The 14,363-nt window shown below is 28.6% G+C and overlaps 1 protein-coding gene across 2 annotated transcripts in view; it reads right to left on the bottom strand.

The window, feature by feature from the left end:
* The window catches only part of LOC117170249 (raf homolog serine/threonine-protein kinase Raf-like), an 18,848-nt gene that overhangs the window by 3,834 nt on the left and 651 nt on the right, over positions 1-14,363 (bottom strand). For both annotated transcript variants that reach the window (XM_033356888.1, XM_033356895.1), the window contains exon 2: positions 3,657-3,819. In XM_033356888.1, the coding sequence (XP_033212779.1) occupies positions 3,657-3,817 (161 nt within the window). In that variant the 5' untranslated portion in view covers positions 3,818-3,819. The remainder of the gene's footprint in view (positions 1-3,656; positions 3,820-14,363) is intronic.

Here is a 14,363-nt window from a genome sequence, read left to right as displayed (position 1 = left end):
GTGCGAGTAAAGTAATGGGCCAAGTATGGGGTATAGGAAAGAGAAGGTTCAAGAACGATTGGGGAATGAGGGTCTGGTTGTTTGATGCGTTGGTGTGGGCGGCGTTGTGTTCTGGTGTGGAGATCTGGGGATGGAAGGAACATAGGAAAGTAAAGAGCATGCATGAGCGATTTCTGAGGTGGGTAATGGGGGTTAGCTGGAGTTGCCCAGGATATACGTTAAAAGTAGAGTTAGGAAGAGAAAATATGGTTACTAGAAAAATGAAGAGAGTCTGGAGGTTTGAAGAGAAGCTAAGAAGAGGAGAGGGAAGTGGAATTGCACAATCATGTTTCGGCCAAATTCAGAACAATGAAGCGAGGGGTACTATGAGAAATTCAAAATGGGAGGAAGAAAGGAGAGAAATGAGAAGGGTGTGTAATATTCGAGAAGGGGTTATGGAGTGTCAGGACATAGAGTTAGAGCTATTGATTAAACAAGGAGAAGAGAGATGGACAAAGATTATAGATTCGAGGTGCAATAGATGGTATACGATGGTCAAAGGGTTGACGGAACCAGAATATCTGCAAAAATTAAAAAAGGAAGAAAAATCGAGTAGGGTTGTAGGGTTCAGAATGGGAGGAGTGAGAGCATGCAGATATTGGATGGATGAAGAGGAGAATTTATGCAGAGTGTGTGGATACGAAATGGAGTCATGGGCACATGTATTGGAGAGATGTACAGGAGAGGAAGAGGGACAGTTGAGTGTGGATGAGTGTGTAAGATGGATCTTGAATGCTAGTGGACAGGGAGTGATGTGGATGAAGAAATTGGAAGAAGTAAGGAAAAGCAAGGGAGTAGGGCAGAGCCAAACGGGTGGTCCTGAAAAGGGACAGCAAAAAACGAAAATTGTTTTCAATATCGTGGAAAATGCATTTTTTATGGTAAGAGGAAACGGAAGCCCTGGAAGCTCGCTCATTTTAGGAATTGATATTACTACTGTTACTTTCAAATCCTGTAATCATTTTGTCATTGGATCGTCTCATGATCAATTAAATAAAAACTTTTTAAATTCAACAAATCCATTGAGTTAAGTAGAGGTTAAAAAATTTAGAAGAATTTAAGTGAAGCTTTAGAAATTCAAAATAATTCTAAAGAAATAAAAAAGGCATGAAAAATTAATAAGAATTCAGGGTGAATTCCAAAAAATTCAGTTCAAATCTCTTTAACTATTAAAAACCCTACGAAATACCTTACTTATCTTGAATAAATTCTTTAAACTCCACTAAATCTACAGAGTTGTATATCTTTCAGAAGTGAAATAAATTTAAAAATATTTTTTAATTTGCCAATAAAATAATAAATTATGTATGCTACTTTCAGGTTATGTTTTTTTAACCAGTTATTCAAAAATGTTAGATGTTTCTTTATATGAGTGTTCGTATTTTCAATTATATTTTCTTTAATTTGTTTACGCCTTACTCTTCCCGATAAATCTCTTTTTTGTTTTTTACCTTTCATCTTCTTTTAAAAATGTTGAGGGTGGACTCGATTTTTGACTTTTACTTTTGGCAATTTCGCTAGGTATTTTTCTACTAAAAACAGTAAAAAATGTTAAAGCTGATAAACATAATTTTGAAGACAAATTTAATAAATTTATACTGTTATAATTGATCTTCCCTAATAGAAGGAATCCTAATCACCGCGTAAATATTTCGGTTGCCAGTGAAGTTTATTCTTTTTTTTTATCTTTTTTTATACTATAAATATTTTGGTTTGTTTTTTCGTTCAAATTCAAGCACACTTAGAATCATAAAATAAGCGTGAAATAGAAAAAGGAGAGGAAAAACGTTCATGAATCTTACTGATAAAATCATCTGAAAACTGCTTAGGGCAATTCGCTATCTGCAGCAGATTCCTCATCGTCATTCTTTCAGTGCTAACCACCTGGTGTTTCGCGTACCTAAGATACCACAGTACGCTTGCAATGTAAGAACAGCTTCTAAAAACGCTTGAATCAGCTTTACATTGACAATACCAACCACCTATCGCATTTGGTCCTGCAATAATCTAGATTCACAGATTATAAACTTTTGAAGACTTATTTCGAGATTGATTAGAATTTTCATTTGGTGGTGCACATAGAGTAAATACATGCCGTCATTTGATAAGTGCTCTTCAGCGAAAGTATTGGCCTGCTTCAACTGGTGAATGCCCAATACTAAAAATGTTCGTTCGTCTAGTTCGAGTCTCGGGGTGTCGGTAAGAGTATCATCTGTTAAAGCCTCCCGGACTATCTGCTTCCTTTCTCTAACCTCCTTGTCAACTCACCCTTGGGGAATATTTGGCTGCATGATCAATCGCAGCATACGATTAGCAATCATCTCGTCATCTTGATTGTCACGAGCTCGTGAGGACTGGAAGACATTACATAGAACGCAAATTTTCCGACTGTAGTTACCAGTGTATGATATTTAACAGTTGAGGAAGGTAAAAAATGTGGGATCTTAGGAAAAAAGCCCATCTCATCTAACAAAGGCAAGCAGCCTAAAACCGCAATCAATTAAAATGACGTTTGATTAAAACGCTCAGTTTCCATCGTCTGCAAATAATTATCGTCGTCATAGGATTAAACCCAGAGCTACATTGAGAGTATTCATAGAAATTTGAATATTCATACCACCGAATGCAAGATGTTATGTGAAGACCATGATGCTGGTAGCAAAGTCTGGCTACATTCTACATGTTTAAGACTCATATTTTACAAATGGCAAAAATGATGATGCTAGTATTTTCTCTAGCTAGCTTCAATGCGACACCGCCAGATTGCAAAGAAGGTTAGAAGAAAATAACGTCATTGTAATTGATCGCTGCTTCAGAGATTATTTTTCGCTGTTGGAAGAGCTGGGCTTTGTTTCTAAAGTGCCAGCCTTGTTAAAAGAACGAGAATCAACATAGTGCAATCGAAGCAAATGAATTGAGACTCTTCATCAAAATACGGTAGGATGTGGAAGTAGTAATGGAGATAATCAAATCATGGGAAGCCATTAGTGACATCTTTCCAAACAGTCAAACACTATATATTGGTTACTAAGTGCTCCAACTGGTATCGCAGACAAATATTCTACAAGGGCGAATAAAAAGGAAGGATGGGGCAAGGAAGCGGATAGTCTGGGAGGCTTAAAAAGATTAAACCCTTACCGATTATCCGAGACTCACTGTCGACGAACTAAGATCTTGATGACGAACACTTATCGAATTACGTTATGTACTCACACTTCCTGCTCCACCAAGAGAGATCTGTACCCAGAGTACAAATCAAATCCTGGCATACCTCTTCGAAAGTTTATAGCCTATGAATCCAGATTAATATAGAACCAAATTCGATTGATGTTTGGTATTTCCAATGCAAAACTGATGCAAGTGTTATAGGAAGCTGTGCTGACGTTACAAGTGTACTGTTACCAAAGTTTGAAATCCCACATAAATTGGAAAAATTCATAATCTAATAATGAATTAAATCGCTCTAGCACGAAATCATTCTAAGACGTTGTTATATCAAGATAAATGTGAGTAAATCCATTAAAACGTGAGGAAATGCAGCATTAAATTTTGAGAAATGGACTCGTCTACCGACTTGTTAAGATTTTCAGAAATATAAAAAAGCTTAAAATAATCACCTAAGAGGATCGGTATCCAAAAATTCATCCTGCGAACTACTAAATTGGTCTTGACAAGAATTCCGTGAATGCGACATAGTGCTCTGTAGAGCTGAACGACTCTTCTTTTTCGTATGATGACGGCCAGGTGAGGATAGGCTGATTCTTCCTTTCCTAATCATATCTGTTGAAATGTTATTGGTTTTATTCAAGAAATATGATACTAATCATAATTTTAATTAGGTTTTAGTTTATTCTATTGTTTATTCAATGTGTTATTGTTTATTTGCCAAATATATTATATGTTCATTTCTATTCTTTTAGAAACCATATATTAACATAAATTAATTCATAAATCTAGACTAATTTTGATATAAACTTAATTCTAATACGCATTATTTTTTTAGACACATTCAAAAATTATTATAATTATTCGTAAGGGCACAAGCTGCCCATAGAACTGTGAGTCAAAAATCCTTGAAACGATTTCCTGAATGAGCGCTTCATTGAGGAGAATACACGGTCTTCGTGATGGCATTTTATATGGAACTTCGAGCAGCTCGACAACGGAATGATTCTAGACCTAGCTATCTAATAAATAAATCCGAAGCTAATATGTTTGAGAACATTTTTACAGTATTCTTTGACATATTTGAATATTTCTTCATCATGTTTTGATGATATTTGCAGCCGAAAATCCCGCACTGGTCTACCTCATCGCTCTCGTGCACCAGCTTTTAAGGGTTCCTTCCCACCTCAGCGAGCTCTTGGTAGACGTGGAAGTATATATTTTTTCCTTCCCTATTCCAACTCCTCCCCAACCTTTTCTCTTCATTTTTTCTTCATTAATGTATTCATTAATGTATTCAATAAAAGTGGACTTAGAGTACATCCTTGCCTCACTCCTCTCACCAACCAGAAACTATCTCCTACTTGCTCTCCTACTTTTACTCTGCTTTTTGTCTCTAAAAATTTCCGATACATTATTAATCCCTCTCTTATCCCCTTTTTCACCATAACTTTTTCTACTTCGCCTCGGTCTGATGAGTCAAACGCCGCCCTTAAATCCACAAACATTGATATCATTGCCCCTTTTCCCCTTTTAATTCTCTTATTTGCTAGATAGTTCAGAACATATATGTTGTCCATCACCCCCATTCCTTTTTTAAACACTGTATGATTCGGTGGCTCTATCCTTTTTTCCTCAACTTTTTTCTTCAATCTCTCCGACAAAACCGTTATATATACTTTATAAAGTGTTGGCATCAGCGTCACATCCCTATAATTGTTAACCTCCTCTCCTTAGCCTTTCTTCACTATTAGTATCACTAGTCCTCCCTTATGTAACTTTGGCCATCCTCTCCTCACCATATTTGATTACACATTATCCATGCCCATTCCTCTAGTTCCGTCCCCCCTATATTTCCATAATTCATTTGGAATCTCTTCTGTACCAGGTGCCTTTCCATCCTTTATTATTCCTAAAACCTGAACTATTTCTTCCCATGATATGTCCTCTTTCTCATCTCTTTCTCTACCATATTTTCCTCCCTTTATAACTTTTCTCTCTACTCCTCCTAGCAAATTAAAAAAATATTTCTTCCATTCTACCATTTCAATATCTTGGTTTACTCTTTTTCTTCTTTTTCTTTCTCTATTTACCACCTTCCATACCTCTTTTTCCGTCCTAGCCTTCTCCGCCTCTTCCTCAAACCTTTTATTCTCTTTCTTTTGATCATACAACTCAGTATACTCTTTCTGTTTTCTCCTATATTCTTCCCCATTACTTTTTTCTTTTCTCCACTTTCTCAATTCCTTTCTGAGCTCCTTTTTTTCTCTTTACAATCCTCATCCCATCTACTTCTATTCCCCCCTTTACTGACTTTATTTTTATTTGTGAGTCTAATCCTCTTTTTATTTTTCCTGCCATTGTTTCCATCTCCTCGTCTACATTTCCCTCGCCCATTTTGATACATCTGACCTTTTCTCTAAACTGTTCTTTTCCTTGCCTTGAGCAATTCCCTTTTCCTTTTCCTAGTAAAGAAAGGTAAGAAAATATGGTAATCGAATCAATATAATCATCTACCTCTAGTTTCTTGACCTTCTCTCTTACTTCATCATCCACTATCATATAATCAATTAATATATTTATATTTTATTTGTTTATATTATATTCATATCCTCCCCATTCAGTATCTTATCGTTGGATATTCTCCCCATTCCCTTCCTCCTCTATTTCCTGTTCTCGCATTGAAATCTGCACTTATTATAGCTTTTTAAGTATTTTAAAAGGTTACAAGAGAATAAAATGTTGTTTGAATATTTCTCGGAAAATTGAAAATGATATTTCATTGTATAACATTTATTCTAAGAGCATATTTTACAGGATTTCAAACAATTCTAAAAGATTTTTTTTAAGTATTAGAAAAGAGTTTGTAAGATTTTAAGGGAGTTTTTTTTAGTAAATCAACATTTTTCAACATTTTATTAAAAATTCAATTCGTGTTAAAAGATAATCACAAGTACTTATATTTTTCAAAAACTATATAAAATTTAAAAAAACTCAAAACAAAATGTAGATTTTTAAAGATTTTTGAATAAAATTTTGACATTTTATAAAGATTTTAAAATGTTTGAAGATAATAGAAACATTTTCATAAGATTCGTGGCAATATTATATATTTTAATATTTAGATTTTAAAACAATTTTATGAATAGTTCGATTTAGTTTAATATGTGTTCAAGAATTTTCGGAATTTTGAAGGGATCCAAAATATTTTAAACCTTTGAAAGATTTGTGTAAATTTACAGAATAATCTTAAATTTTTTCTAAGCTTCCAAAAGTCTTCAATATGTTTTAAACTACGTAAAATTTATCTAATATTTTCTAAGATCCTGCTTTAGGAAAGAAAAAATTACTTGGAAATTTTCTAGATCATTTTTTGATACATCTCAAATTTTCAAAAATCTTTTTGACTTTTCTCGAGAAACATAGGAAAATTATATTTATATAACTTTAAGGCAAATTATGATTTGCCTACATTTTTTTCATTCTTTTTGATTTAAAATTCAATTACTTGATAAATAGTTGCACTAGTTTGTTAAACAGTCACATTTTTGGTTAAAGATATTTATTATTTCAGTTCAAAATTGGTGTCTTCGGTTGAAAATTTTCCATCTTTGGCAGGAAATCAATCTTCCTTGTAGAAAATGTATCCTTTTTGGTTCAGAATTCAACAATGTGTTGAAACTTTTTAAAGAACTTAACTGTTTTTTATTTTTAATTTTTTTATTGAAATAACAACTATTACATTTTTTGTTAAGAATTTATATTTTTTGTTGCAAATGAAATTATTTACTTAATAGTTGAACTGCATTGTTAAAAAGTTATTTTTTGCATTAAAATTCATTATTTTAGTTGAAAATTTTTCTCTCTTGGTAGAAAATTAAACTTCTTGGTAGGAAGTTCATAGACTTGGTCGAAAATCAATAATTACTTTAATCATTAATTAACCATTAAACTAATCATAAATCATTTTTGGAATTAAGCATCTGGGCATAAGAGACAATCTTTTGAAACATACATAAAGATATTTTTAGTTTTTATAGAAAAATAAGTAAGGCTTATATAATAAGTAAGTTAAGTTTTTCAATTTTCCTGATAAATTAAAAGTAAAACATTTATATTTGCCGCAAAACTCAAAAATTTATTTTAATTTACCATGTTCATTCTAAACATTCTTTAACACAACAAAGCGAAAAATTTCAACATAACGGAATTTTGAAACAAATAATTGCATTTTCCACTAAAAATTATGAATTTGCAACAAAAATGAAAAAGTTAAACTTTCAGTTTGAAAAAATAGTTTGAATACTAGAATTTCAAGCTAAGAAGATAGAATTTCAACTAAAATCACGAATATTTAATTGAAAAACTTGAATTTTCAACTACAAAGATGAATTTTCAAACAACAAGATTTATTTTCTAACAAAAAATACAATTTTTCAACAAAAAAAAACCCATTCTTTTTTTAAGGATATAGTTGAATTTTCAATCAAAGGAAACAATTTTTTAACCCAATAGTTGAATTTTTATCGAAAAAATCAACTTTTAACCAATAATAAAATAGTTACACTTTCAGTTAATAAAATTAATTTTTAGCTTAACTCGTGAATTTGTAATCAAAATTATGAATCTTCAACTGGAATAGTTGAATTTTGAACCATAATCATAAGTTTTCAACAAAAACAATAAATCTTCAACTGACTAGAACTAGAACTAGAACAGTTTCATTTCATACCAGAAAAATCCATTTTCCACCTAGATCATGAATATTTAAATGAAATATTTTTTTTTTTACCAAAAGACGAATTGCCAACTCAAAAATAATTTTGAATAATTAAAAAGGTAAAATAAATAGTTAATATAATTTTTAACAAAAGAGTTTAAATTAATTTTCAACCAAACTGATGAATTTTAAACTAATATTATGAATCTTCAACTGGGATAGTTGAAATTGTTATGAAGGAGAGGAATTTTCAACTATAAAGAATAATTTTGTATAAAAAAAAATACTAATTTTCAACTTTGTACATAAATTGTCAAACAAATAGTTAAATTTTTAATTTAAAAATGTCTATTTTCATCCGAATAGTTAAATTTCATTGAAAAAAGATACATTTTTAATTTAAGATCGAACAGAAATCTACTTTCTTATGAAAAAATTTGTTATGCTAAAAAAAACATTGAAAAGATTTTTCAATTAAAAAACTGACTTCTAAACAATCTTTCTTTTCGGCTCATTCGAGACAAAAATAAAAATTGAAAATTAAAAAAAAGTAAAATATTTCTGAAAAAACTGCAACAATCTAGGATTCTTACCGAAGATCTATAAACAATACTTTTTTTAAACAATTATCTTTTCTAAATTAAATTATATATTAATTTTCCCCAAGTCAAAAGTTAAATAAAAAGCTGAAAACTTCATGCGGAAAACCCGCAATTTCAATTATTATTTACAGAGAATATTACAAATAATTATAAATTGTTTAAACAATTATTTGTTAACTTTAATAAATTACTTACCTCACTCTAATAAGAAATTGGACAAAAAGTGGAAAAGTTTTTTGAAAAAATTGTGACTTTCTAACTTTATTCTATAAGAGAAAATAGCTGAAACAATCATAAATTGTTTAAACAATTTAGGTCAACGTCAGATCATTAGTATAATATAGTATTTTATGTATTTAAACAGTTTGCATTTAAAAACGCAAAGAAATCATAATTAGCGCCAAAAACTCGCAAAACACAATTTTTCACTTACGGGGTTTTTTTTGGGCCCCATAAAACAGACTTGTGGGGGTGATATTTAAAAAGTAATATTCTACTCGTATTCTATGGCTAATTGCGAAAAGAAATGTTGAGTTTCAACTCGATTCAGCTACTATCGACGATTCTGGGTAAAATTTACAAAAGCGCTTTTTCCTTCTTATGGGAAATACGTGTTAAACTTCATGAAGCTTGAACCATCTCTGAATATAATATTATTTCAGAACAAAAAGGAAAATAGATTTATTTCTGTGTGGAATCGAACAAATTTCTGGGCGACATGCATAAAAATTCGAGAAAAAAATTTCCAAAGGATTTTTGGAATACCCTAAGCACCTCCCATAAAAAAATTCCCTTTCCGACACATCGGTTATAGAATAAACAGGAAAGAGGATGAAAGATGTTGGGGACTCCTACTGTACGCAGGTAGATGTTTTCTCTTGTATTCAGTCACGTCTTTCGTATTCTGGAATTGAAAAAAGGTTGGGCGCACCATCGCAAAATATTCCTGAATGCAGCAGACTTCGCAGAAACGAAGGATTTCCGGGTATCTCTTCCAAACACTACCGTTATTTGGAATAAAGGGAGCGGGGAAAATCGACGAAAATTGTTTGAATCTATATTCGCGTGTTTCGCAGATTTTAATTCATTTTATAAATTTTGAAAATAAATAAAATTATTAAACATTATTATGGAAACATGAAATAACAATTATTACGAAATGTTAAATAATAATATCATTATAAAATTTTTTTACATTTTTAATTGTAATTTTTTTAATTAAATGCACTTCAATTTTAAAAGATTAGCAATTCAAAGTCCTGCAATTTTGAAGAGTTAAAATTGATGATTCTTCATTTTTGAAAATGTAGAATTACGAATTATTTAATTTTCAAGAATAAATTTTTCTTCTAAGATTCATATTGGAAAGGTATATAATTCTGAACGTTTCTTTTATCTGAATATTTAATTTATTTTTGAAGAGTTACAATGGAAAATTCTGAAATTTTTAAGAATTTCAATTGAAGACTCTTTCAGATTCACTTTGTATTATCGAAAAAAAATTTAATAGTTCAATTTTGAATTCTTAAAATTTTAATTAAATGAATTTGCAAGATTTACATTTTAAAAGCATATAATTTAGATATTTTCTTTTTTTTTAATATGTAGTTTAATTTTGAAGATTAATAATACAAAATTCTTGAATTTCAACGTTTTGTGATTAAAAAAACCTTCAATTTTGAAAATTTGCAATTGAAAAATCTTTAATTTTGAAAGATGTATAAATGAAAATTCTTAAATTTTGATGATTCTGAAGATCAAAAGTCAAGATTTTTCAATTCTAAACCTTCTCAATTTAATAACAATAAAAATTTCAATCATTACAATGACAGAATTTCAATTTTTTAAATTCTAATGGAAATTTGTTTAATTTATAATATTTATATTTGAAAGGTATGTAATTTTGAAAGTTTCTTCTATCTGAATATTTAATTCATTTTTGAAGATTTACAATGGATAATTCTTAAATTTTTAAGATTTTCAATTGAAGACTCTTTAAGATTTAAATTGTATTATCGAAAATAAAATGTAAATGGTTCAATTTTGCATTTTTAAAATTGAAATTCATTCATTTTTCAAGATTTACATTTTAAATGTATATAATTTTAATAGTTTTTTTTTTAAATATGTAGTTTAATTTTGAAGATTAACAATACAAAAATGTTCAATCTTAATGTTTTTTAATTCAAAAACATTTTTTTAAAAAGATTTGCACTTGAAAACGCTTTAATTTTGAAAGATGTATAAATAAAAAATTCTTAAACTGTCATGATTCTGAAGATCAAAAGTCAAGATTTTTCAATTCTTAATCTTCCAAATTGATGAAATTTAAGATGTAGGTCATTATATAGCAGAATTTCAATTGTAAAACGTGCACAATTTAGCAATTGTACATTAAAAAAATGTGAAAAATTTAATTTTAAAGTTTTACAATTCAAAATCCTACAATTTTGACGATAAATAATGCAAATTCTTCAATCTAAAATTCTTAACTATTTGTAGTTTTACTTTTTTAATTTGAAAATATTTGTATAATAAAGTTCAGCAATTTATGAGATTTAAAGTGGAAATTTATTTCATTTCTCAAACTTATATTTGAAAGTTATGCAATTTTTAATGGTCTTCTTGTCTGAATATGTAATTTGTTGTTGAAATTGTTCAATTTTGCACTGTTCAAATTGACATTTATTCAATTTTCAAGATTTATATATCTCAAAATTATATAATTTTGAACATTTAAAAAAGTATTAAGTTTAATTTTTAAGATTTACCACGACCAATTATTCAGTTTGAATGATTTTCAATATAAAATTCTTGAATTTTGAAGGTTCGCAATTGAAAACTCTTGAATTTTGGAAGATGTATAAATAAAAACTCTTAAACTGTGATTTTTTAGAAGATCAAATTTCACGAGTTATTGATTTTTAATATTTTTAAGTGGTGAAATTTCCAATAAAAATGATCAAAATTTCAAAAATTTTAATTGTGAAACATTTAGAATTTTTTATTGTGTACGTTTTAAATCAACAATTTAAATAATTACAATTTTAAAGATTAATAATTCAAATTTTTCAATCTTAACGATTTGCAGTTTGAATGTTTTCAATTTGAAGATATTTGTATAATAAATTTCAGCAATTTTGAAGATTTAATATTAAAATTTATTAACCTCTAAGATTTATATTAAAAAGGTATGTAATTTTAAACGTTTTTTAAATCTAAATATGTAATGCAGTTTTGAACATTTACAATTAAAACTTCTTCAATTTTTACGATTTTCAATTGAATAATCTTTAATATTCAATGTGCATTATCGAGAGAAAAAAATTAATAGTTCAATTGTGCATTGCTAAAATTGATATTTATACGATTTTCAAAATTTAAATTTGAAAAGTATATAATTTTGAACGTTTTTTTAAAATATGTAGTTCAATTTTGAAGATGAAAATTTTTTAATTTTCAAAATTCGCCATTTAAAACTCTTTAATTTTGAAGATTTGCAATTGAAAATTCTTTAATTTTGAAAGATGCCTAAATAATGTTCTTAAACTTTGATGATTTTGAAGATCAAAATTCCAGAATTTTCTACTTTTAATCTTCCAAATTGATGACATTGAAAATTTCAATAATTAAAATGAAAGCATTTCAATGGTAAATCTTAAAACTTGCATTATTTATAAATTGTGCATTAAAAAATTAATAACATTTTTATTTTAGAGATTTACAATTTAAAGTTCTACAATTTTGAAGATTTAAAATAGAAATTTATTTCTTTTCCAATATTCATATTTGAAAGGTGTGTAATTTTGAACATTTTTTAATTTGAATATTTAATTCTTGAATATTCAATCTGTATTATCGAAATTTTGTTATATTTTTTAATTGCGCATGTTTTAAATCAAGAAAACTTGAATTTTGAGAGTCAACTATTCGAAATGTCACAAGTTTGCAGAGTTGCAATTAAAAAGTCTTGAATTGAAATTTGTTTATATTTGAAAAATAGCCCATTATTAAGAGTTACACGTAGTTTAAAGCAATGCAATTTTTGACATTTTTTTTAATAGTGAAATTTGGATGATTTACAATGAAAAATTCTTCAATGCCAATGACTTTAAATTCAAAATCTGCCAAATTTCAATATTTGTCATTAAATATATTAAATTAAATTGAATTAAAGCTACCATAAGTCGCATCTGGATGCTTTTTTAAAAAAGCTTCTGTCAGTCGCCTCTGGATGCATTTTTAAAAAAGAGCTGTCTTTAGTCGCCTCGGGATGTTATCGTAGATCTACGCCTCACTGAGCAAATTAAGTAAACTTTTTTTTCTTTTATTACTAAAAAAATCTTTTTTGTTCAAAATTCGTTTTCTTGGTTTTGAAATTCATTTATTGTTTTGAAATTTCTTCTTTTTAGAATGAAATATCAACCATTACACTTTTTCTTGTTTGCAAAATTATATTTTTAGGTTGAAAAAACAATTATTTTGTTGAAAATGTAAGATTTTTATTGAAAATTCAAGTATTTAAAAAAAAATGATCTTTCGTGGTAAAAGTCAATATTTCCGTTTAAAATAAATACAATTTTTAATTTGTATCTGAAATATTATTTAATTCCGTTTGTTAAAGATCATATGCTAAAAATATTACAAGATTAAAATGATGGTGTATGAACGTTTATGGTAAAGCGGGGGGGGGGGGGGGGGGGGGGGGGGGGGGTAGAGTACTTTGTTGAGGTGGGCTTATAATCTGTTAAATAATTTAAGTACGGCCCATTAGATTTAATTCAAAGAGGTATGAGAAAGTAAAATAATTGCTAACGTGTCAAGTGAATTGTTATAAACAAATTGTATTGAAAAATAGAAGACTAAATGGATTATTCAGCTTCAAAGTATATTTCTGCTCTGAAAATGATTAATTTAATCGTCAGCGTGATATCTGGCCATTAAAATTCAAGATAAAATGTTATAAATTAATTATATAAACAAATTGTATAAACAAATGTACATCAAATAAATTTATAGGCAGAAGGAAAGCTTTTTTCTTCTATTCTTGGGAGAATTGTATTGCCAATGATCTTTTCTGAAAAAATTGTAACGCTAAACGTATTTGTTTATTTTATAAACAAATGCCCATGTTAGGCGAAAAGAAATTAATTTTTCTTCACAACTTGCTTAAATTATTTTCGAAATTACGTCAGAAAGAAATAGTTTTTCTTTTATTATGTTTAAAATTATATCTCCAATTATGTCTCTTGATGACATTTTCTTATTAACTACTATTTTTTATTTTGTAAACAAATTGTGTGAACAAATAAACCTTATTATGCGTCTTCAGAACAAAAATCGCTTTTCCTTCTTCAACTTTCATAAGTAAACAAGGACTCAGGGTAAGAATAAAATCGTAATTTCAACACGACTGCAAGAAAGAAAAAAAATGTTTATAATTTTGTCCAATTTCAATTTATTGCAAAACTCTGTCAAACAACATAATTCATGATATAACTTTAACAATACTGGAAGAAATACCGATTTTTTCTGCTTTTAAACACCTGGACTAAGCATTTGTTCACATAATTTTTTTTATCAAATATACAAAGAGTGATGCAATACAAGTCTTCTACCCATCTATAAGAAACTTTGACAAAAATTTCTAAGATTTATAAAAAAAAATTTTAATTTTGAAAATGCTTTAAGTTTTTGAATTTTCGTTGGAAATATCTGCTTAACGCACGAAACCTTACTTTTGGGAACCTTAAGAAGTGTATTGAAGACTGCCTCGATTGGACAAATGCTTCAAAAGTCAGCTTAATTACACCATTCAGATAACCATACATACATAC

This window comes from Belonocnema kinseyi, chromosome 1 (assembly GCF_010883055.1).
Source record: "Belonocnema kinseyi isolate 2016_QV_RU_SX_M_011 chromosome 1, B_treatae_v1, whole genome shotgun sequence".
Lineage (NCBI taxonomy): Eukaryota > Metazoa > Arthropoda > Insecta > Hymenoptera > Cynipidae > Belonocnema > Belonocnema kinseyi.
This window is presented reverse-complemented; position numbering and strand designations above follow the sequence as displayed.